The 26,282-nt window shown below is 42.1% G+C and overlaps 1 protein-coding gene across 11 annotated transcripts in view; it reads left to right on the top strand.

Annotated features, from left to right (window-relative positions):
• The window catches only part of PPFIA2 (PTPRF interacting protein alpha 2), a 272,209-nt gene that overhangs the window by 139,634 nt on the left and 106,293 nt on the right, over positions 1-26,282 (top strand). For 5 of the 11 annotated variants that reach the window (XM_083400929.1, XM_083400925.1, XM_083400932.1 and 2 more), the window contains 2 exons: positions 2,936-2,998; positions 6,599-6,640. In XM_083400929.1, the coding sequence (XP_083257055.1) occupies positions 2,936-2,998; positions 6,599-6,640 (105 nt within the window). Of the gene's footprint in view, positions 1-55; positions 393-2,935; positions 2,999-6,598; positions 6,641-20,409; positions 20,468-26,282 lie in introns of those variants that run through there. The other 6 variants (XM_083400930.1, XM_083400933.1, XM_083400936.1 and 3 more) reach the window with 4 other exon arrangements.

The raw sequence follows: 26,282 nt of genomic DNA, 5'->3' as shown, positions 1-26,282 counted from the left end.
ATGCAGTTGCTGAGGGCACAATAACCCCTTGGCATTAGCTCTGTGACCTCACTTCTGCAGCACTGATGCAACATCTGCCTTCAGCCAAGGATTGCCAGCCATCTTTTTTGGTGCCTAGACGGGGGAGGGGAGGGGGTCCAAAGTAACAGCCGCTCGTATGCCCTGTAGAGCCCTGAAAGCCAACAATCACTGCTTAGTGTAAGGGGGTCGAAGGGCAAGTTGAGCAGAGCTGGGCACATCTGTCCCACTTGCCAAGTCCAGAGGGCTGCTTTAGCTGACGTAGAGCAAATGATTGTTTGTGCTATGGCAGCTGAGTATGTTCAATGGATCTGGCTGGCTGGCTACAGAGGATCAAGATCTGGAATCCTGGCTGCTGTTCTGCACGTAGCGTGGTAAGGCCGCTGCTGTTTACTGCGACAGATACTCACTCTCTCCCTTTTATAAACATGGATGTATACATTTAAAGTGCTTTCAGACCACTCTGAGCAATAATGGCTCCTCCCTAAGAATCTTCAGAACTGTAGTTTATCAAGGATGCTGAGACTTGTTAGGAGATCTCTACCCCCCCCCCACTCCCAGCTACAATTCCCAGAGTTCCCTGGGAAGAGGGATCTATTGCTAAACCACTCTGGGAATTGCAGAGAGGAATAGGAATCTTCTAGCAACTTCTCAGCGTCCTAAAGAAACAGCAGTTTCCATGACAAGTGGTATGGTACTGCTTTAATTGTGCAGATGGGGCCACGGCATGCTACAATTATGACATATTTTCATTGTGAACATACAGTTTTGGGAAAGCAGTTTACCGTCTGCTTTTTCAATGGTTCTTATAAAACTTCGGTGACTTTCCAGTTTTTAAGAATTCTCCTGCATGTTTAATGTGAGCTTAGTTTGTAAAGTGGTGACATTGTGCTTCACTTTCCCAGCAAACTGAACTTAATAGTGTCCATTCCTAAATAATATTGAATTTAGCTCTCTGCCCCTCCTCCACCCCACATTTCATCCCTATCTATAATATTGATGAGTATATAGGGTTTATTTTTAGGCAGATTTTCGGAACAAAGCTTATATTTCTTACCTTGAAAAGGTAAATCAACAACAACAACAAAAGAATATTGATATTGTTAGACCTGCATGTTATCTGTACACTTTAAGCTTGTTAGTCAAAGGGCATTTGGGCTAGAAGTCTAAAATGGTTTACTCTAGAGCAGCCTCCACTGAGGAGGCTTGATATGTGTGGCTCAATGATTAAATCTTATGAGCGGTTTGCAACTGAGTAGACCCACTGAAATTCATTAATGTGACTAAGTTAGGTCCAATAATTTCTTTGTAGGTCTACTCTAAAACTTTGTTGAATACTTCCTCAGGTGTCCTGTCACAGTCTGTATAGCCATTCTCCAGAAGCACACATACACACTGTAAACACAGGGTAACATTTTCCCCCTGAGTGTTTCTCTTTAAACGTGAAAAATCAGTTTTGCGAATTTTGAAAAGGAAAGAGCTGATAGTGCTACTGCCGCACCCCACTTTTTTGTAAATATTCATTGTGCCAAATCCTGACTGTTTTGTTTGAACTCAAGTGAGTTTAAAGGGCAGTTTGAATGTGCCTTATGAGACTAAAACTCTCGGGAGTGAGGTGGAATTAAGATTTGTACAGAGTCCCTTGGATCGTGATCTAAATTTCTAAACCTTTGCAAGCAGCAAGAAATAATTTCACCAATGCATTGTAAATTCCTGCCAGACAGTTTAGCAGTAACATAAAAAAGAAAGAGCATTTTAAAACATGTGTGGACAAAAGCTACTTGTTCCAGGTTATGAAAATTTAATGTTTGCATCAAATAAAAAAGCATTTTATCTTGTAAAGTAGAGAAAGCATAATTATTATTGTGTTATAAATTTTATTCCTTTCATGAATATGTCTAAAAAGTGCAAAAAAATATAAATCATTTGTATATATTTCAACGTCTGCAAGGCTTGGCTCAGCCAATAAAATTGGTTGCATAACAAATTTTGGCATGATGTGTTTGTGTGACTTCAAGATTCATAATGCTCTTAAGTGTGTGAGTTGTCAGCAAGTACTGTGCGCAGAATAGTCTTGAATGTTGATAGCAACACACATTGATTTGGGCCCCATCTGTACTATGCAGTGCATTTAAAGCAGCAGCATACCACTTTAATCAGCTGTGACTTCCTGCCCAAAGAATTCTGGGAGTTATAGTTTTTTGAGGGTGCGCTCTCTTCCCCTCACAGACCTACAGTTCTCAAAGTAGTTTATCAGTCACTTCCTCTTCCCAGAGACCTCTGTGAATTGTAGCTCTGTGAGGGAAATAAGGGTGCTGAGCTTTGTTAGGAGACCCTAACAAGCTAAAGCTCCCAGGATTCTCTGGGGGAAGTCATGACTGCTTCAAGTGGTTTGAGGACCCTTTAAATGTATAGTGCAGATAGGGCCCTGGATATGGGGTACAATCCAGGCAGATGTTTTCTTGTGCATGCCCTGTTAAAAATGAATGGGACCGACATAATGACTTTGCGGTGTTCTTGCACAACTCCCATTTGTTGCAGTTGGCCTTGTGCAGGAGAACTCCTCTGCGGGATCATGACCTTGAACAGTAAACCCCACATTCTGTTTACTCTAAAGTCATCAGAACTAAACTATAAGCATATTGCATACAAGTAATGGTTTTCTGGCGTTTTTCAATCAATACTGTAATAACCTGTTTGCTCTACAATCAGCAATATGTTCTTACTATGCTAATCTACAATAATTTTTAATTTGCAATGTGAGATTTTAAGACACGCTTTGCAGTAAGGTTAACTGTTGCAGTTGAGTGGAAATGAAAATACACTGATGTTTCTGTCGCATTATTTATATGTGTGTGTGTTGTTTTTAAAGCAAATCCTTTCAATTCAGTGGACTCTCTGTTGCACACTTTTTCAGATGACGGTTGCTGCTGGTACGAGCATTGAGAATAACATTCAAAGGACCATATCCTGCCCTAATGTATGTTCTACATATCTTGGATTTTTGTCTGATTATAAATGCAAAATCTCATTATGTGAATTTGCTCTTCTGTCATCTTACGACATCATGTTCATTCCAGGCATGCTGTGTATTATACTACAAGTGAAGGATCTAAGCTGGTTACTGAATTGCCGTTAAAGCATTTCTCTTATAATTTGACAGCTTTGCTAGTAATGTCTGTGATTACATTGCCACAGTTCTCTCAGAGTTGCTTCCTTCCAGCGCAGTGCTCTCATCATTTGGAACGAAGGATGCAGCACTTCAAGCCCATGTTTATTTAACTTCTATACTTGGCTTGATCACCCAAGGAACTAAAGTTGTTCTTTCTTGGTAAACCTTATTCATAAGCTTGTAGTACAGTAGCAGTCTTTGCATTCTACATAATCCGCTATCACCCCAACAACAACAGCCACTTGCAGAAAATGAATAAATTTGCATTTATCATATACTGAAATATTCAGGTAGGTAGCCGTGTTGCTCTGACGCAATCAAAATATATATATAAAAAATAAAAAATTGTCCAGTAGCACCTGAGAGACCAACTAAGTTTGTTCTTGGTATAAGCTTTCATGTGCATGCACACTTCTTAGTTAGTTTCTTAAGGTGCTACTGGACAATTTTTTTATATACTGAAATATAACATCTCAGATGTATCCTCTAGGATACTCAATGACTCTGCTTCCTGCTGTTTCCTTCCCACCCCAGCATACACACAACATAAGAATATATGAAAACTGGTCAAAATCTGGAACGTAATTTAATATATTCTTGCATCATTTACATATGTACAGGACAGTTATTTGAATAAGCAGATTTCAATCATCCATAGAAGTCACTATCAGAGCAGCCTCTTTGGTTTTATTGGCAGGGCAATCCTATAGGTCAGGGATGTCCAACAGGTCGATCTTGATCTACTGGTCAATCTCAGGGAGGTTTTGGTAGATCGTAGTCAATCACTGGCTCCTCCATCCGGCCCTGCCCCCTCGCCCCGCCCTCTAGATCGTGATACCGGAAGACGAAGCTCTCGCTGTGATGCTGACTGTTTCATTAGCGATCTCCTTGTGAGCGCCTTTCCCCCCCATTCCTTCGCCCTGACACCCCCCCCATGGGATTTTCCTTCTTAAAAGGGGAGGGCTTTCCTCCCTAAGAAAAGCTCAACAACTTTTGACCTGAACCCCCCCCCCCCAAAAAAGGGGGAGATCACTGCCAGTATTTAATTGTGTGAGTAGATCACAATCTCTTAGAAGTTGGCCGTCCCTGCTATAGGTGTTCTGCTCAGATGTCAGCCCCAGTGAATTCTATGGAGCTAATGCCTGATTAGTGGGTAACCTCTGCACCCTTGCTTGGGAGTAAGCTCCACTGAACTCATTGGGTCTAAGTAAACAAGCCCAGGACAGTACTGTAACTAGGGACGTTTTGGGCTTTTTAAGCATACAAACCTAGGGCCCAGTTATATCGTAAGCATTTTTCAGTTGTAGTCTTCATTCCTTTTGTGCTGACTTTAAACCATGCTGCCACAGGCTGAGGTGGCTGTGTAACTGATGTGGGACAATCACTGAGAACACCCTATTATGAGTGCCAACCAATGAAATATTCTTCATACAGAGGAACTTACGGAGGAATTCTGATTCAAATCTCAGGCTAGTATGGGTGAAGTTGTTTCCTTAAGTAACCAGAATCCAGCTTCTAGAAAGCTTAGTTTGTAGCAGTAACGATAACAAAGAGTCTTGTGGCATAAGCATTTGTGGATTAGGGCATCATATGCATGAAGTCTTGTCTTCAGCTGGCACATATAGGCATACATGTTAATCCCATACATTGGTATAGAGAAAAAATGGTAAGCAGTGAGGTCAAATGGCAGTGAAATACTTAAAGTACAGGCTGTTGTCATTCTATATATAGTTTAAGATAGGCAAAGTTACCATTCACAACAAAAGTATTTTAAGATATTTAACTTAACAATATCAGGTTGATTATGTTAACACACATAGTGGGACATTGTCTCAGTTGAAGCCTAAAAATTGATAGATGAATGGCCACTCTCAGGTCAGCAGTGGAATGTCTTGGGTAATAAAAATTTTCCAGAACTGATTTCTAAGTGTTTCCCCTCTATGATGTCAGATTTGTGTCTGTATATTCTTTTGCATAGAAACTTATCTGTTTGTCCTATATATAGGAAGCAGAAAAGCTTTGCTGGCAAGTAATAACATATTAAAAGATGGGCCGATAACTGTTGCAAATTCTGTTACTTGATCCTGTAACAGCATTATTAACAGCATCTGGGTTTGTTGCAGAGTCTGGTCTCTCTCTTTGCTAGGTGGCCTGTTGTTAATAATGTTGTTGTAATATAGATCAGATTTGGGGGGATCAGAAGAACTCCATACTTGGGCGTACTTAGTTGTCAACAATATGCTAGCAAAAGCTGTTATTTCCTTTACAGGCATTCTTTGAAAGTGGTCTTCATTGCAGACCTCAATTCACCACCTCTCCTATGTCTATTCAGTTTTATTCATTATTAGTCCTATTACTGGATATTCTTTGCATGAGAAAAGCTGGACTATGAAATGAAAACTAAAAGCACTTAAGTACCCTCTTTCCCAAGTAATATTGGGCATGTACCCCTAAATAATAAGAGGCACCATTCTGGAATTTTGTATTTCACAGAATGTTATAGTTTTGGAAAACCTGATCTGGCTTTCCTTGGTCTCTAAGACTGGGTTCCTTTTTCCTACGTCCCGTATGAATTCCCTGGAATTTTATTTTTATTCAGTTTAATGTGGTTTTATACTACTGCATTACTAGCTTTATGTTTTTTTTCCCCTTTAAATGATAGTGTTCCCTTTTTTTAATGTTGTACAACTTAAATTTGCTATTCATTAGTACCATCTCTTTCCCCTCTGTCATACCACAGTCCTTTTCAGAAATGAATCTATATGTACTGAATGTGTGCAGGATCATGGCAGCACACTCTGCCCCTGAGCTTGGGTGCCTTCATTTGCTGGCTGAAATAGAGCCTACAGATGTATGCAACTCTGTGTAATATAGGGAGCTCTGCGAAAACAGTGTTCAATATGGAGACGAGCCTAGGCTGCTTAAGGCATAATGCTAAACCATTGTCTAGGCAAATCTCAGACTCTCCTCCTCCAGTGCTCCCGCAAGAAGGAGCTTGCACAGTTTCAATTCTGTGGCAGATTAACTGATAGCCTGCTGTGTTGTCCCAAACCCTCACAAACTCTGGTTAAGCCCTAACAGTGGTTGGTGAAGCATGCCAATTTCAAACCATTGCTTTAAGCAACCGGGTTATCAAAATATAGTTAAGGTAAACCACAGTTTAGGTGACATACTAAACTGTGGTTGACCAAGATCAGAAGATTCTAATCTCTTCCTTACAGCCATGCTGCAGGACAAGAGAGGCATTGGATTAACTAATCTGAAATAAGGACTACTTTGCTTCAATTTTCACCATGGCCAATTCAGATCTAAAATTCCCCATCCTAGAAAGCTCTGTGCAGTAACCACAGTGAGTTTGGTAGGGTTTCTCGCAGATAATGGACTCCAATTTTTGTGTTTGTTTTTTAGATGAACAATGCAGACCAATGCAGCTACTGTTCTGGAAAACAGGTGAAAGTAATTCCTTTCTGTTTTTAGTGCGATATATATTTATATATATATATATATACACACACATACACACATTCATGTGGAAGAAACCTAATAATTTGGTCTCAAATAGCAAGGGTTGGGTGGAGAGAGTAATGTATACTACATAGAAAGTAAGGGAAACACTTTAAAACAAACCAGCGCTGGATCTGGACACATCAAAGAAGCGTGTCAGTTTAAAGCATTGTAAATTTAAACAGGGAAAACAAGTAGAGAAAAACAGGACTCCACATTGCCATCCGGTGGCACAATGTTATATCGCATATACAACGCATATAAATCACTTTTTCTTTACCAGTCTGGCTGAGTCCCAGGAGAAACAAAGTGGAACGCTGTTGTAATAGAAGAATAGGGCAGCTCCAGTTTAGCATTAAGTCACTCAATCCACCAGTGCAAGGATTTGTACAACTGAATTCCCACCCACCCATCTTCTCCCCCTGTAACTCCCTAAATCTGTTCTGGGGTTTTCCCCAACCCTCCAGAGCACTTTTGGGGAGGGTGTGGGATGTTCATGGGAGGAAAAGAGGCAGGAAAGTTCTGTTGCACAAGCATAAATCCTTGCACTAACAGAATTGAGTACATTGGATAACTGCCCATTAGCATGTGAATACAATGAGGTTGTGGCCACTGGCTGCCTACCTGTTTTCCATTCCAGCTTTCAAATATATGTGGCCCCGGTGAGGACAGAAAGTACAGTCTACTACTCACTCTCCACATATTGACAGAACTTCTGACAAGCACTGATTCACTAAATTGTGTTTTGCTTTGCAAGTTTATTTGAGTTCAAATGCAACATGTCCCTGATTCAGATGATGTAAGTAGCTAGTTGTACATTGCAGCTAGTAGCTCTCGAATGGGCATGTGTATCTTCATCTGCATTCAAAAGATACAGGCTGCCAACTCAGCTGGGACTAGATTAGTAGTAAAAGGTGGTAATGAATATACCCTGATTCTGCCTGTGAATCTTGCTTCCTTGAGCATGTCTCTTTACTGCATTGTATCTGCTGCTTCTTCTTTGGCTATCAGTCGTAGCTGAGTAAGATTGTCTTCCATGAACATGGTTTTAACAATGAGTCCGTAAGTGACTGTGGAGGCCAGTTCTGGACCCACACGTCCTTCCACAGTGGGGACATTGGTTTCCTGGCGGGAGTTGATCATGGTGTGGATTTGCCAAGCATGCCTTCCTCTTAGCACGTTTCTCCCTTGCATCCTGAGTTCAAGTGTCTTCAAAGCCCATGACACATTTGGTAAAGGCTGTTCTCCAACTGGAGTGCTCACAGGCCAGTGTTTCCCAGTTGTCAATGTTTATACTACATTTTTTTTGCTTTGCCTTGAGACAGTCTTTAAACCTCTTTTGATATATATATATATAAAGGTAAAGGTACCCCTGCCCGTACGGGCCAGTCTTGACAGACTCTAGGGTTGTGCGCCCATCTCACTCAAAGAGGCCAAGGGCCAGCGCTGTCCGAAGACACTTCCGGGTCACGTGGCCAGCGTGACATCGCTGCTCTGGCGAACCAGAGCCGCACACGGAAACGCCGTTTACCTTTCCGCTAGTAAGCGGTCCCTATTTATCTACTTGCACCCGGGGGTGCTTTCGAACTGCTAGGTTGGCAGGCGCTGGGACCGAACAGTGGGAGCGCACCCCGCCGCGGGGATTCGAACCACCGACCTTTCGATCGGCAAGCCCTAGGCACTGAGGCTTTAACCCACAGCGCCACCCGCGTCCCTATATATATATATATAATATTCTTGCATGTGTATATGCACATATATATAGATGCACATATGCACATGCAAGAATACATATTGAGCAGGGCTTCATTCACAAAGAATTTTTATGCATGTGTGAACTGAAATCTTACAAAACACAAAAAAACTACCCCAGATCAAAACCCTTTGACCATCTCTCTGTGCTAATTTAGTAGTAATTTTGCCAAGATTCTTCTTATTTGGTACAGATTCCAAGATTCTTCTTATTTGGTACAGATTCCATTTTCATGCCTTGAAAATATCGCAGTTGTGTGAGCAGAAAAGCCACACTGATGGTGTAAAGAGAAGTGTGAAAATTTTAAGCAATTAAAAAAGAAAATGATGAGATAACAGACACTGTGGTGGGGTTTATGCCACTTACAACTTTCTAGAAAATTAGCAAGCCAGACTGTTGTTGGTTTTTTTACCAGTTTGGCACTGCTACATATCCTATTTATTTAAAACGTATACCCTGTCTACTTGCTCTGCAAGAGCTCTTAAATCAGCTTACACTGCAATTCGAAATACAATTCGAAATTATGCTGGCCATGGGCTTCTTCATATTGCACCAGAAGAAGGGTTGGGAATGCATATGAGATTGTACCTATAGGCTTATCACTTGTCTTGAGATCATAAGAACAGCATATCTTTGGTGGATCATACCTTCCAAACTAGCATCCACCTTTCTATCTCATCCAGAATCCTTTGGTGGAGGGGCCATAGCTCAGTGGTAGAGCGTCTGTTTTGCATTCAGAAGTTCCCAGGTTCAATCCCCAGCATCTCCTGTTAGGACTAGGAATCCTCAAAATACTGGAGCCTCTGCCTCAAATGTTGGAGGTCAGCTGGCAGACACTGTAGACCAGGTATGGGAAACCTATGGCCCTCCAGAAGGTGTTGGACTCCAACTCCCATCATCCCCACACAGAATGGATAATTGCCAGGGATCATGGGAGTTATAGCCCAACATCTGGGGGGTACAGGTTGCCGAAATAGCCTTGGCCCAGTATATCTGAAGGCACGTCTCCACCCCCGTTGTTTAACCCGGACACTGAGATCCACCTCTGAGGGCCTTCTGGTGGTTCCCTCACTGAGAGAAGTAAAGTTACAGGGAACCAGGCAGAGGGTCTTCTTGGTAGTGGCACCTACCCTGTGGAACGCCCTCCCATCAGATGTCAAGGAAATAAACAACTACCTGACTTTTAGAAGACATCTGAAGGCAGCCCTGTTTAGGGAAGTTTTTAATGTTTGGTGTTTTATTGTATTTTTAATATTCTGTTGGGAGCCACCCAGAGTGGCTGGGGAAACCCAGCCAGATGGGCGGGGTATAAATAATAAATTATTATTTCCATGCTGAAGGCACTGCATCGCTAGCTGGACTAATAGTCTGACTGTATAAGGCGGTTTCCTATGTTCCTTCCCAGCCCATGTTTTTAATATTTTTGTAATAAAATAACATTCATCAATGCAGTGGTACCTCTGGTTGCGAACGGGATCCGTTCCGGAGGCCCATTCACAACCTGAACAGAACACAACCTGCGTCTGTGCGGGTCGCGATTCACCGCTTCTGCGCCTGCCCGTGACTGTACCAAGAAATAATGTATAGTCCCCATATATCAACAGTGTAAGTAGAAGTAACAAAATTTAAGACCTCCAGCTACTCCTGCTTACTTATGGATATAAGTAGCTGTGTCATGGGTAGTTGAAGACTTGGCAATGCAGTCAATGATTTAGTTTTCTGATATGTGCCTGCTCAGTTTTTTCCTTTTAACATGTGATTGACATAAGTGAGGTTTTGTTCCTTTGCTTCCAATAGTGGCTAACTAGGTACCAGGCAGGGGGTGAAAGCAACCCTGCTTCCCTCTTCTCCTTGTTCACATCTGATATTCAGGACGAACAAGGATGTTCTATTAGCTATCATGGCTTAATAGGCCTTTTTGTGACTAATATTTTTTTCTAGCCTACACAGGCTGCACACAGCCAACTAACTTGGTAGCAATCACTGTATCTCGTGCATCTAAATTCCATGATGCTTTGTGTGCTATTGTACTTCGTTTTGTCCATTTTGAAGCTACTGCTGATCAGTAGGTAGGTTCCCTTGTTCAGGTAGTAACCAATAACCAATGCCCCAAGGCTAAACATGTGGAGACTCTGATAGCTTTTACCCATAGATTGCTACTGAAAAGTCCCATTAGTTTCAGCCAGCCTTCCTTTCAAGTAAGTGTGCTTAGCAAGGCAGTCTTTTTCTTGTGGCCCCATTGAGCATCCATCCTGGAGTGCATTTTGCACCTAGTCACAGATAGCCAGAGCCACCTGACAGGTTGTTTCCTCTGACTTCACAGCTATAATTAGATAGTATCATGCTGTTAGAAAAGGTGGATGATATCCTATGAGTCAATTGCATGACTATTCATATGGACTCACGTACTCCTCTCACAACCCCAGTGAAGTTTGCCTTTGTAATGTCTGTCTCTTATCGGACCTTTCTTAAAAAAATACTGCATGCCCATACTAGGATTAGAGCCAAATAATCACAACCTCACTTCTTTCCCGCTGCCCACAAATCCCCCAAGTTATCTCTTTTTAACCGCATGTTCCCCCGTTCCTGATCCGCTCTAGTCCTGCTCTTTGCTGCTGTCCAAGGTCCTGCAACTCCAGCTCACCCTGTCATCCACCTGGCCAGCCACGTTGGCTATCCATTGTGCCCCTTGTGGTCAGGACAGAGCACCTCTAGTTATTCAGCTTAATACAGACATACCTTGGAAGTCTAACGGAATCCATTCCAGAAGTCCATTCGACTTCCAAAATGTCCGACTTCCAAGGCGCGGCTTCCGATTGGCTGCAGGAAACTCCACTGGATGTTTGGCTTCCAAAATAATGTTCAAAAACTGGAACAATCACTTCTGGTTTTTGATCATTCGTGAGCCAAAACGTTCGGCAAATAAGCCATTTGAATTCCAAGATATATGAATATACAACTTGAAAGCACCTATGTCTCTTTCTGTGCGCTAAACAATATTTTCCAGTGTTTCTGATCCTGCAGAAACAGCCCATTGCATGTAAGATCTATACAAACATTAAACTGAGCAGGTCAGTAGCAGGGCTGTTACTCACCGTCTTGCTGCTTTCCCTACCCCCCCCCCCAATACAATGTAGTTAGGGAGCAGAGCCAGATCAGTGTAGTGAGTAATGATATTGCATTCTGTTTTAAATGGTAGATCACTGGACATCTCTGGTAGATCACTGGTAGATCACTGGCTCTCTCCAAAGCTTGGCTCCCTGAAAAAAAGCTCAACATTTTTGCCCTGCACCCCAAAAGAGGGGGTAGATCACTGCCAGTCTTTAACTGTGAGTAGATCGCAGTCTCTTGGGAGTTGGCCATCCCTGCTATACTGGAAGGAAGGTGTCTGTGTGGCAGCTGTGAAGAAGGTCTCTCTGCGGAGTTTGCAAGCTCTTCATTGCAGCAGTCAGCAGACTCAGCAGTTCTGGCTTCTTTTTTATGGTTTCAGTGTGGGAGGGAGAGCAAAGACATATCAACGATTGCAGAGGGCAAGGCTCAAGGGCCTGCTCTTGGGTATATTCAAGATTAAATTGCAGAGCAGCAGCTCATTTTGAGAGCATTCGGCCTGGCTGTTTTTTATACCTCATCATATACGGAGGTCTAAGGGCTCCTCTGGGAATAATCACACGTGCTTGGAAATGCAGTCCTAGTTCTCGTTAAGGTGCCAGATCTGGATCTGGGTTGCACTCCTTCAGACAGCATGCAAGCAGAGGGGTGGGCAGTGTCACCTGAATGAATGCTGCTCCATACAAAAGCGGCTGTGTTAATGATGGCAACAAGCACTGCATGGGCTCTAGACATCAGGAGTAAGACATTTTGGAGGAGCAGGCAGACATGGCATGAGAAGGCTCAGTGAGAATTAGGCCACAGCCTCTCCCCCACCCCCTTCCAACGGTGCCTCTGGCTCTACAGTAACACAGTTGGCAGTGCAGTTTTTGGAAGTATGCCACAAAAGCTAGCAAAATGCAGCCTGACTTGACAAAAAGGTGACAGAAAGAGGGAAGCAAAATAGAAGGAGCTGTTTACGGAGACACCTGAGCCTTAAAGCTTAAGAGGCAGCTCATGCAACACAGGGATAGGATTTTAAGTGATGAGCCCTAAAGAACAGTCATTGCACCCAGAACATGTTACAGCCAAACTACTATTACATGCAGAAAGACACACAGCAATTTCCAGGCCCCTTCCCCTTTTAATTTCTTTCTTTCTTTCTTTCTTTCTTTCTTTCTTTCTTTCTTTCTGTCTGTCTGTCTGTCTGTCTTTGCAAGAAAAGCCACCATAGGCAAGGAGGAAGAGCAGAGAAGTATCTCAGAGTTGGTTACTCTTCCCTTGCCACCCCAGTCCAAGCAGTTTCGGTGATAATGCCTAAAGTAGAGCTTTTCATATTTATTTTGCTGAAATAAGTTGTATTGGATGTTGTGAATGGGTTTGCTACATAGTAACTCCAGTGTACAGAGCGGGTGAGAATGAAAAGATCCAGTTTGAATAATCCTAACTTCCTCTTTGGTTTTGGTTTTGGTTTTTTACATGCTTGTTAGGGCTGGGGAGGAATATTATATTGGCTATGTTGAATCATCCAACTGTTCTAAATTATATACAAGGTGTGTGTGCACCTAATATTCACATTCCAAAATAAACAATGATAGCATGTCAAAGGCCAGCAAGATAAATTATGCGGTGCAGTTTTAGAAGCATTGTTTGACGGTGCTAGAATAATGTTGCTTATATCTTAAAATAACTTATGGAAAATAAGCAGAACGAATTCAGTAGGCTCCCTGGGGCAAGATATAAATTGTAGCTTTGTACATAGATCAGCTTAGTCAGAAGGGGAGGGTCTTTTCTAAATAGATGTATTCATATTTTAGCAATTATAGGATTTGCCCTGCGATTCAAGGAAGACATTGCCTAATTTAACTTTCAGAAGAGTTGACTAAATCTTAGAGCCTGATTAACAGAAAAATGTAAGATTATTGAAAAGGCTAACACATTGCACAATTGGTGTTCGCTCTTAAAGCTGCTTACACTTACCTGAGAGTAAGTTCCATTGAATTCAGTGGGATTTCCTTCCAAATAAATGTGTACAGAATTATGCTATAATTTAAATAAGACTTCTTCTTCTTCTTCTTCATAGTTAACTGTATTTATGAGTCACCCATCAGAGCACAAGGGGATGTATAGCAAAGGAGAAACAACAGAATTACACAAGTGAATAAAGCAAATACAAAACTAAAGAAGTACAAATTGCTGTTCAAGACAAACATTTCCCACTTTGACTGAAAAGGCCTGGGTAAACAGGAACTTCAACCACAAAGCAGAAAACTCAGGTTCTGCATTTAAAGTGGATTTGATGCTCTTGTGCAATAATCCCACTTTTTGAAAAGTCGGATGTTTTGCTGAAGCTGACAGGAAAATGCACTGGGAAGCATGGGAGAACAGTTGTTTTAAAAGATATTGTATAACCTCCTTACAAGCAAAATAGAATCAAAATCTATAAACATCCTACAAAACCCTGTAAGGTTTTGACCTTTAAAGCCCTATGCGGCCTAGGACCCTCATACCTTCGGGACCACCTCTTGTGGTATGCCCTGCGGAGGACTTTAAGGTCCATAAATAACAACACTTTGGAGGTCCCGAGCCTCAAGGTGGTTAGATTGGTCTCAGCCTAGGGCTAGGGCCTTTTCAGCACTGCCCCGACTTGGTCTGTCACAAGAGACCAGGGCCCTGTGGGATTTGACATCTTTCCACAGGGCCTGCAAGATGGAGCTGTTCCACCTGGCCTTCGGCTTAGACTCACTCTGACCCCTTATATGGGATTTGGTATATAAATCCCCCCTTTTTTTCTTTTTCTTTTTCTTTTTTTCTTTTTTTGCTGGCCCACGTGGGATCTGTATGGATCAATCAAGAATCATAGAATCATAGAATCATAGAGTTGGAAGAGACCACAAGGGTCATCGAGTCCAACCCCCTGCCAAGCAGGAAACACCATCAGAGCACTCCTGACATATGGTTGTCAAGCCTCTGCTTAAAGACCTCCAAAGAAGGAGACTCCACCACACTCCTTGGCAGCAAATTCCACTGTCGAACAGCTCTTACTGTCAGGAAGTTCTTCCTAATGTTTAGGTGGAATCTTCTTTCTTGTAGTTTGGATCCATTGCTCCGTGTCCGCTTCTCTGGAGCAGCAGAAAACAACCTTTCTCCCTCCTCTATGTGACATCCTTTTATATATTTGAACATGGCTATCATATCACCCCTTAACCTCCTCTTCTCCAGGCTAAACATGCCCAGCTCCCTTAGCCGATCCTCATAAGGCATTGTTTCCAGGCCTTTGACCATTTTGGTTGCCCTCCTCTGTACACGTTCTAGTTTGTCAGTGTCCTTCTTGAACTGTGGTGCCCAGAACTGGACACAGTACTCCAGGTGAGGTCTGACCAGAGCAGAATACAGTGGCACTATAACTTCCCTTGATCTAGATGCTATACTCCTATTGATGCAGCCCAGAATTGCATTGGCTTTTTTAGCTGCCGCGTCACACTGTTGGCTCATGTTAAGTTTGTGGTCAACCAAGACTCCTAGATCCTTTTCACATGTACTGCTCTCAAGCCAGGTGTCACCCATCTTGTATTTGTGCCTCTCATTTTTTTTGCCCAAGTGCAATACTTTACATTTCTCCCTGTTAAAATTCATCTTGTTTGTTTTGGCCCAGTTCTCTAATCTGTCAAGGTCATTTTGAAGTGTGATCCTGTCTTCTGGGGTGTTAGCCACCCCTCCCAGTTTGGTGTCATCTGCAAATTTGATCAGGATGCCCTTGAGTCCATCATCCAAGTCGTTGATAAAGATGTTGAATAAGACCGGGCCCAAGACAGAACCCTGTGGCACCCCACTAGTCACTCTTCTCCAGGATGAAGAGGAACCATTGATGAGCACCCTTTGGGTCCGGTCAGTCAGCCAGTTACAAATCCACTGAGTGGTAGCATAGTCAAGACCGCATTTTACCAGCTTCTTTACAAGAATATCATGGGGCACCTTGTCAAATGCCTTGCTGAAATCAAGGTAGACTACATCCACTGCGTTCCCTTCATCTACCAGGCTTGTAATTCTGTCAAAAAATGAGATCAGGTTAGTCTGACATGACTTATTTTTCAGAAATCCATGCTGACTATTGGTGATCACAGCATTCCTTTCTAGGTGCTCACAGATTGTTTGCTTAATGATCTGCTCCAGAATCTTCCCTGGTATTGATGTTAGACTGACTGGGCGGTAATTATTTGGGTCCTCTCTTTTCCCCTTTTTGAAAATAGGGACAACATTTGCCCTCCTCCAGTCTGCCGGGACTTCGCCTGTTCTCCAGGAATTCTCAAAGATGACTGCCAGTGGTTCTGAGATCACATCTGCCAGTTCTTTTAATACTCTTGGATGCAGTTCATCTGGCCCTGGAGACTTGAATACATCTAAACTAGCCAAGTATTCTTGTACTATCTCCTTAGTTATTCTGGGCTGTGTTTCCTCTGTTGAATCATTTCCTCCAAATTCTTCAGGTCGGGCATTGTTTTCTTTATCGGAGAAGACTGAGGCAAAGAAGGCATTGAGGAGTTCAGCCCTTTCTGTGTCCCCTGTTTGCATTTCACCATCTTCTCCTCTGAGTGACCCCACTGTTTCTTTGTTCTTCCTTTTGCTACGAACATACCCATAGAAGCCTTTTTTGTTGCTTTTAACCTCTCTAGCAAGCCTGAGTTCATTCTGTGCTTTAGCTTTTCTGACTTTGTGTCTACACGTGCTGGCTATTTGTTTGAATTCCTCCTTGGTGGTTTCCCCCCTTTCCCATTTTTTGTACACATCCTTTTTTAATCTTAACTCAGTTAAAAGTTCTTTAGATAGCCACCCTGGCTTCTTTAGGCACCTTCCATGTTTCAGTCTCATTGGTATTGCCTGAAGTTGTGCTTTTACTATCTCCCTCTTAACAAACTCCCAGCCATCATGAACTCCCTTTCCTTTTAGTATTACTGTCCATGGGATCTCACCCAGCACTTCCCTAAGTTTTATGAAGTCGGCTTTCTTAAAGTCAAGAAATTGAGTCCTAGTATGCTTGGCTGCTCCTTTCCGTTGTATAGTAAACTTCAGAAGAGCATGATCACTTGCGCCTAATGATCCTTCCACTTCTACCCCATTAACCAGGTCATCGACATTGGTTAGGACCAGATCTAAAATGGCTGATAGTTGGCTCGGGGCAATATCTGATATGTCCTCCCTTTATGGTCTTGATTTATGGGCTACTAATAAAATGAGGCTGTATTTTAAGCCATATTTTAATTAACTGGTGTTTGTTTGTTTGTTTGTTTGTTTTCATATTACATTTTATTGTAATTTATATTTGGTGTTAGCTGCCCTGAGCCCGGCCCTGGCTGTGGAGGGCGGGGTATAAATAAAATTTTTTTATTATTATAAACTTTGTGCAAAAATATATATATATAGGATGAACTCTCAGTAAATAAGACATGTCCCCACTGGGATCACAGACCCTCCCAACCTGCACACATTCATACTCCCTTAATGGCCTTCTGCCAAATGACTTAAAACTTTCCTGCTTCGGATCACTTTGGGCCATGAATCATTTTTAAGCGACTCTGTCTTGCAGGCATAGGCAAACTCCGGCCCTCCAGATGTTTGGGACTACAATTCCCATCATCCCTAGCTAACAGGACCAGTGGTCAGGGATGATGGGAATTGTAGTCCCAAACATCTGGAGAGCCAGAGTTTGCCTATGCCTGCTGTATTGGGTTGTTTTTCCTGCTGGAAGATACTCAACAGCTGGTTATGCATGTGTTTATGTGGCTGACTATCTGCTGCTTTTAGTTATTTTGTTTTAATGTGGCCAGCTGCCTTGACCTTTTCTAAAAGAAAGGTAACATAATAAATGTTTTATAGGTGTCCATCCACACTTAATGGCACTATATTTACAGAGCTTACACATAATTGTAGGCACACTCTTGGACCTTCAGGTTTCCGGAGTATCAGATCATGCACAGATGCAGATGTGGCTGCTTTCAATGCTTTGATTTGATTAAATGTTTTGATTATGTGTATGCCACTCTAGGTTCTTGGGGAAGAAAGGGCAGGGTAAAAATATAGCAAATGACCGAACACTTAGTTGCAAATGCTGAGATTGGTAGTGTGTTGGAGGGGGGGACTCTGTTATTAAGACTCTGGTACCCAGTTCAGTGGAGAGAAACCTGGGCATATTATGGTGTTTATTTATTGAAGCACATCAAAGGTATAGGACTTCCTTGCTGATGGCTTCAGATGTTACAGAAAAGCAGGGCAGAGGAAACGTGGTTTTTCACTTCCCATGTTTCCCGAGTATTGGAGCTTGTGTAGCTTTCCATCAGTGAGACATACAAGTTTTGTCTGCATCTGGACTTTGTTCATCTAACTGTTGCACTTCTGGTATTTCATAGGCTACCCTGAAAAGAGAAGTAAGGGTTTCTTCCCCCAAAATCATGGCAGCCTCCTTTGAGATCATAAATATTCTTTGCCTGTCATTTCCCACCTTCTATAGTTCAAGGCTACTCAGAGCTATTTTTGATGCATCAGGCTGGTATGATTGCTGCCTGCTATTTTTGCAGCAGCCTGTGGAAGCCTGTGCAGCGGGGAAGATGATAAGTTATGATCATTACAATCTGCTGCAGCAACAGACATCCGTGTTGATGGTTGGGATAGAATAAAGGAGCCAGGGATAGTCTAGCTGTTTGGCAATGGAACTGTAGGAATAACGGAGACGACGGGAGGTTGGATGCAGGTGAGCTGTGCAGAAGCACGCTGGCAAGGATGTCTGTGGAGGCTCCTTTTATTAGCAGAAGTCAACAATTGGAGAAAGTAGTGAAACCACCCTGAACTTAACGAATTTCCATCTAAGAACATTTCCAGCGTTAGCAAATACATGTGTCAGCAGATGTTTCCCTAAAATGTTCCCCCCGATACTTGATTACGTCTGCGTCCCCCGTCATGCTCCAGCCAAGCGTTATGTCTAGCAAATACTTTGTGAGAGGACAAACGGTCAGGGGGAAACCCCTGTTTTCTAGCCAAGAAGGCAAAAGATCAGGGAGAACAGGCGCAATGCTCCTTGACATACTGTTGCATGTCTGGTGCGAGGTTTGCCTTCGCAAAGCGGAGCGTTACCTGCACATGGAACAGACTCCCTTAGGAGGTTGTGGACTCTCCTTCACTGGAGGTTTTGAAGCAGAGGTTGGATGGCCGTCTGTTATGGATGCTTTCGTTTGCGCTTCCCCCATTGCAGGGGGATAGACTAGAGGACCCTCAGGGTCCCTTCCAACTCTACTATTCTATGAATGCTACGCATTGCAGAGTGAGGCTTGTAGCATTATGGGGCCATTTGTAGATGGTTCCTTTCATCACTGACATCCAAAGAGCAGGAAGGCTATTGTAGTTTTGTTCCAGCTGTTTAGGTTGCTCATTATACTTTAGAAATGGCTGGAAGTTTTGCTCAGGGGATGATTTTGTCACTGACTGATGGCTTAGGTGTTTAATTAATGGCTGGAATGTTTATTCCTCCCTGCTATGCTTTTAGCACTCCTCTAATGACATGAATGATCATAGCATTCAGACAGGGCGCTGCTATGTTTGTTTCTGCAGGATGTCACTAATCTTGATTTCTTCACCATCCTTGATCAGGAACATCTGTTGAAATCAGACACCACTTTCCTCTTTTCTCTGCTGGATTTCTGAATGTGTCACTTCAGTGTGTTATCGTAAAAAAAAAACAAAAAACACTGGAAGTCTTTGCTGTGATTAACTGTCCAATTATAACTATTATTTCGGTCCCACTTACACCCGGCAATAAGCAATGCTAAAGTAGTCAAGCCAAGATGTCAACCTAATTTCTAATGTATTCTTTAAGCAAAGAGAATATTGGCAAGCAAGATGCATATTTCTTCTTTATCCTTTAAAGTAAATTGGTGGTGATTTTGGTCAACTTTCTCCCCTTGCAACCGCCCCCACCACCATTATAATGGGTTAGCGTGTGAGCTTCTCCTTGTTGTCAGACTGCTCTGAGCTTTGTGACTGAGGTGCTTTATTTTTTTATTGGCCAAGAACTGGCCATTGTGATGTCAGATAGAGGCACATAGGGTGGAGTAATTTGTTACTTTGATCCCACTTTTCTAGCTAAAATACCCACTGTGGTCCCACTCTACTCAGCAAAATCATTTTTAAAAAAGGTTAATAGAAGGCCTATATTTAGGAGAGCATCCTCTCACTCTGGATGGTGATGATATTGATGGTATTTTGGGTTCTGTCTGTCAGAGTAGGCCCACTGAAATTAATGAACCTAAGTTAGTCATGCCCATTAACATCAGTGCATCTTTTCTGAACACAACTTAGTTGGCTACAACTATTATACTACTGCAAGACTGATAACGTTTTAAGCATTAGGTGTGCGGTACTGCTGAAACAGATATTGGCTTTCTTGCTCACATTGCACTGGATGAATTTTGTAAAAGGAACTATACAAATTAGCTATATATTTGTTGATGGAGTCCTCCATGAACGTTTTCCCCCTGGAATTTGTAAATATAACAAGATAATCATTTAATATTTATTGGGCTGCAATCTTCAATTCACAACTGTGAGGCAGATCAATAGGGAGCTGGGATTTGGTCTATTTTTAAAGTCCTTTTAACTAACAGTTCTCAATGTATCTGCATTTGTGCCTAAGTACCAATAAAAATACATGCTAATGAACTGGCTGACAGTCAGGATATAATTTTCACTGCCATGTGTTGCAAGCAGTATTTTATGAGGTGCCCTTAATTAGCACTTTTCTTTTAAATTGTATACCTGCACCATGTTTAAACCTTATATCAGGGTGGCTAACCTATTCCCACCCCCACCCCCTTGCTGATCTACAGCTTCCATCAAGTCTGATTATTAGCCTTTCTGACTTGGGGAATCCAACAGCATCTGAGTGGGTGAGTAGAGGTAAGTGAGTAGAGGTTAGTCACCCCTACTTCACACCATATTTACCAATAGCATATTCACCCTCCTGAGTGCCAATTCTTATGTAGCCAACATGGCGCCATCCACATGCAAGAGGAGAAGTATTAGCAGCATCAGAGAACCCAAATGTATGTAGTACAAAAAGAACACAAAATGTTAGCGGGGAGCCCCCAAAGGATTTCCCTAAAGCAACCCAGTGAAAACTGATCTTGCACAGAACTACAGTAGTGTCTGTTTGGGGCATGGAGGGAAACTGAAAATTATGGTGGGGTGGAGGGCAGAAAGAATGGCTTATCCTGGAAAGGGGCATGTTTCAAGTCCCAGTTGTAATGTCTAATTATAAAATTTCCCTTTGGACATGCAATGTTTATATCTGATTAATTGCATGGCAAAAGACACTTCCTGTCAGCATTACTGATTTGGTAATTCTAATATTCAGGAAAGCACTTAGTTGTGAAAGCCGTGTTTTTCTAACCTTTAACCTTTGGCTTACTAGTGGGTGCAAGCTGTCAAATCCTTCACATTCTCAATCTTTTATAACATGGCATCAGTGACGGCAAAGAAAGAATTTTACATTTACTGTGCCACACTGCCTTGTTTTAAGTTATTTGTATATGCTTCATTGTCGCTTGATTCTTGTGTCTGCTGTGTTCATTTGAAAATGTTTCCCTACATACCAGAGTTTCATTTGTTGTAGGACACCACTGTAGGGCATACATCAATAAAGTAAATAGCTGTATCTATAGCACAAAAAGAGAGAAACTATAACTAAGGCACCATATTCACTGTAAATTTAAAGTAATGCCATGCCACTTTAAACAGTAATCACTTCTTCCAAAACATCATGGAAACTGTATTTTGCTAAGGGGGCTGAGAGTTGTTGGGAGACCCCTATTTCCCCCAGAGAGGTACAATTCCCAGAGTTCCCTTGGAAGAGGAGTTGACAGTTAAACCACCAAGAATTGGTGTTTCCCTACTTGTGGAATGATCTCCCTGGGGAGACTCGCCTTGCACATTTGTCAGACATCTTTAGGCGCCAGGCAAAAACATTTACCTATGGCTGGTTAAACAATCTATGACCTTTTAAACTATTTGGGGGGGGGGGAGAGTATTGGTTTTGTTTGTTATTAGGGAATGTATTTTGGTGCTTTTATAATGTAAACCGCCCTGTGATCTTCTAATGAAGGGTGGCATAGAAATTCTAATAATAATGATGATGATGATGATTCTTTAGATGTATAATGCAGATGGGGCCCAGCATCGCTGTGTGCTATTGATTTAAACTAGGACTAGGGTCATCATAGCTACCCACTGTAGATCAGCTCCCATCATAGCAATCCACTGGTCATGCTGACTAGGGCTGATGGGCCCTAGTCATCTGGAGGGCCACAGGTACTGCAGTCATGCTTGAAAGTAGCATGTGAAATGTACAAAGCCATCCTATTTTCATGAGCAGTGCCCATGGAATTATTCTGTATTCACAAGGGGACTTAAGAAAAAGTCCTACCTGCTAGGCCTATTTGGGAATCTTTGGTGAGGAACTTCATCAAATCCAAATGTGCATTCTCTACTGGCTGACCCCTATCTACACGCTGCTTGTCATTCTCAAAACATTTATGGGACAGGACTTATCTTTGGAGAAGCCATGCTGATTTCATTCCTACAGTTCTTGTTCTTCTATCAAGGAGTACCCTTTAGCTCTTACTCATATATGCAGCTGCTCTTAAAAGGGGGGGGGGGGCTCATTTGTGTAGCAATTTTTTTCTTCTGTCATCTGGCTTCCTACAGCCAGCTTATACTTTTCTTCATTCTCTTGTTTATTCCTACAACCCATCTCCTCTCCAACACACAACTGCTTTCCTGGATCCAAACACTGGCTTGAATTTCAGAGCCGAGTTTGTCCCTTTCCTTTTTGAGTTGTCTCCAGTGGCCCCACCCAGCAGAAATACTCCACAAGATTCAAGCCTTGCCAGGGAAAGATGGTCACGGAACTTGTGTGGATATAAAATGTGTGTTCCCCACAACATCATGCTTCATTCTGAATTGGTTCTGATTTATGTCGCATATTGGCAGATTTTTTCCCCTAAAAATCAATTTAGTGGGAGACAACATTAACACAACAGCTTGGCTGTATTTTTAGTGGCTATCCATTACATGCTAAGTATAAGCTAATGGAGCTGCCCTACTTGCCCAGTTTTTAATAGTAGTAGAGCCTTTACTAGCCAATATTTTCATTATAAAGGTCTTATTTTGATCAAAGCTCAGCTGTCACAGTTTAAAATCTCATTTCTTGTGACAGCTAGGATATAAACTCAAAGGACAGTTTAGTTAAAATGATTATAAGAACTTGAAAATACAGAGGGAATGTAGGATTTGATGTAGTAACTCATTGCTATAGCAAACATTTTCCTTAAAAACAAGTAGTCATTTAAAAAAAATGTTGGCACCATGGGGTAACAATTACAGTTCTATTAATTCAGCATTATATTTTGCCCACAGGAAACTCAGGAACTCTTGAGTGGGTTTGTAGAAGTGAGCAGGGTTCAAGCTCAGTGCTGTGAGTGGTTTCCACCACAAGCCTTTCATAGTATAGTGGTACCTTGGTTCTCGAAAGCCTCTTTAGTCGAATGTTTCGGAACTCGAATGCCGAAAACCCAGAAGTAAATGCCTCAATTTTTTAGCACCCTCAGAAGTTGAAATATTGGCATAATCCATAGAAGCTTTGCTTTGCTTTGTGTCCAGATGGGTGGGGTATAAATAAATTATTATTATTATTATTATTATTATTATTATTATTATTATTATTATCCTAGAAAATAACTTCTCTGGCATCCTTGCCAATGTTGTTTTTTGAAAGGTGTTCTAGTTCAGAAGGTAGTTCTTCCTGTCTAGAAATATGTGTTTAAGTACACACATTTTCCCCCTCTTTAGATATTTATTCATACAAATGGATGCCAAAACTGTTTCATTCTATGGCCTTGAGACAGTTGTGCTTTAAAAAAAAGAAAATGCAGCAATATCGACAAAATGTTTTTTGACCTTCTCTTTGTTTTATTGGGTTGTATGATTAAATAATTTTCCTCTACCATCCTTCACTTCTGCAGAGTGACAATACTGCCATTGAATAATTTGTTTGGTATTGGAATCTGTCCAGAGGCAAACATTTAGCTATGTTCTATGTTTTCATTACTAGTCTGACCTCATTCACTCCATCCAGGGTAGAGCATTTAAAGTAGTGTGTCCTATGCAGATTTTGATTAAGAAAACAACAACTAATGACTGGTCAAGTGGCTGAAGAGGAGATAATTTTTCTATGGTAAACATATCTTTAGTTCTGTTCTTTAGACCACTCATCCTGCTGATAGATTACACCTCACAAGCGGGTGACACACCTCCACCTAAGATGGGTGGCAATAAATGGTGTGCTGGTAAATTTTGTAGAGTAGGATCTTGTCATGATACTTGTCATAGCCACGTCCCCCAAAGGAGTTCATAGCCATACCTTGAGCTAGCAAAGGTTGCCATGTTAGACATTGCTGTCCCTGATCAGTCATGAAGCATGATTAAAATACTGTACTGTATTTTATACTGTAGTTACCTGGGAGTAAGCATCACCGAACTTCAGGGGGGAGTGCTGGCATGAAGTAGAAACCCCATCAAAGAAAAGGAAAGAAATATCCCGCCTCTACATGATTGTTTTCGTTATTTTCCGATCCCCTCTATGCTGTGACAACTGTAGAACTTGAATAACTCATTACAGTGGCAGACCTTGGCATCTCAAGTGCCCTGTGCTATGTCAAAATTTGGTGCCCCCCACCTCTCGCCTTCCATACTGCATCATAGTTGTGGCACCCCCAAAGCTCTGCTCCCAGTGCAATGAAACTGGTTGCGCTCCCCTAAATCTGCTTATTATCACCTCATTCATCTGCAGCATCAGGCAGGTTCTGTAGTTTATGCTGGGGCAGAGGGTGCCATTGCTCCTCTTCTTAAAAAGTTTTGAAGCTGATCTCTCCCTCCCTTTCTACTCTAGTGCAGCATGAGTTGTATCAGTGCCATTACTTTTCTTTTCTCATAAAAGAAAGAGAAAGAATGACGAGATGCAAACAGAGCAGGATGTCTGTATCTTTAAATAAGGTAAAGGGACCCCTTACCATTAGGTCCAGTCGTGGCCGACTCTGGGGTGGCGGTGCTCATCTCGCTTTATTGGCCGAGGGAGCCGGTGTACAGCTTCTGGGTCATGTGACCAGCATGACAAAGCCACCTCTGGTAAACCAGAGCAGCACACAGAAATACCATTTACCTTCCCGCCGGAGCGGTACCTATTTATCTACTTGCACTTTGATGTGCTTTCAAACTGCTAGGTTGGCAGGAGCAGGGACCAAGCAACGGGGGCTCACCCCGTTGCGGGGATTCGAACTTCCAACCTTCTGATTGGCAAGTCCTAGGCTCTGTAGAGAAGTTATGCAGGCACAACTTTTCTGGACTTGAAAGGTCCTTGAAAGGATGAAGACTACTTGCTTTTCTGCTGATATGTTTGCTTTTGAAATTAGAAAATTCTGGTGATAGGTTCACATTTACCTGCAGAATAATCTCCTGATTATTTTTTGTTGTATGCTGAGCCTTGAATTCTACCATCGTCACCATTTTGCCCCACTTACTGTCTTCAAAGTTCAATGAAACTGCACCCATTTACGCAATTCATTGTTTTAAGTGTGTCCAAATGTCCATACAGAACAAGGTATGAGTAACGCAGCTGGGGAACGTGTTTATTTTTACATCTGAGGAAATAGTTTTGGTCAGACTCAGTGTGATTCTCAAGTCATGTTAGGGTGACTCAGGGCTCTGTCCTATCCTAAAAGAGTTTACATAATTTGGTCCAGGTGGTAAAGGTATTTGAGAAATCAAAGGGCAGTCGAGGGGGAGGGATGAGTCATGTCACTATTTCAGAAAAAGTAACACGTATTGCTGTCAAGTCATTCATAGGCCATCACTCTAAATAGTACATGACTCTCAAAGATAACAGAATAAAATAAATGAGGCATGTACTATTGGTTTGGTTTTTTTTTAATAAAAAAAAACATGTTTCATAAAGACCAGTAAAGCCTATATCGTGTAAGTTACTAAAAAGTAAGAGAACTGGGCATTTTTAATCAAATGTCTTGCTCATTGCTAAGTGAGCGCAAGCAAGTGAAAGTCCTGTAGATGATTGAAAATCTATTTAAGTTTGTAAACTAATATAGAAAGGAAACAATATGGCAAACCGAATAAACTGAATAGCCAGCTCTCTTATTGGCATGCACCATATACAGTGGTACCTGGGGTTACATACGCTTCAGGTTACATACGCTTCAGGTTACACACTCCCCTAAGCCAGAAATAGTGCTTCAGGTTAAGAACTTTGCTTCAGGATAAGAGCAGAAATTGGGCTCCGGCAGCGCGGCGGCAGCAGGAGGCCCCATTAGCTAAAGTGGTGCTTCAGGTTAAGAACAGTTTCAGGTTAAGTACGGACCTTCGGAACGAATTAAGTACTTAACCCGAGGTACCACTGTATAGAGTGATTTTAGACTTTTATTTCTACTAGGCAGTGCTTTTCTTTTAGAAATAAGGTGGCAATGCTCATGATAAAGTTGTTGCAGTATGTGTCACGCTTTTAACCACTGCTTTTCTTCTACCCTTGAGTAGCCCCAGAAGGAAGCACTGGTACTAGGGGCTATGCCCCTGCCCCTGCTCACCAACCCCTCTGCCATTTCCCCCTTACTAACTGCCTGGAGTTTTGCGGGCACAGAC

The sequence above is a fragment of the Podarcis tiliguerta genome (genome assembly GCF_965153285.1).
Source record: "Podarcis tiliguerta genome assembly, chromosome: 10".
NCBI classification, from domain to species: domain Eukaryota; kingdom Metazoa; phylum Chordata; class Lepidosauria; order Squamata; family Lacertidae; genus Podarcis; species Podarcis tiliguerta.
This window is presented reverse-complemented; position numbering and strand designations above follow the sequence as displayed.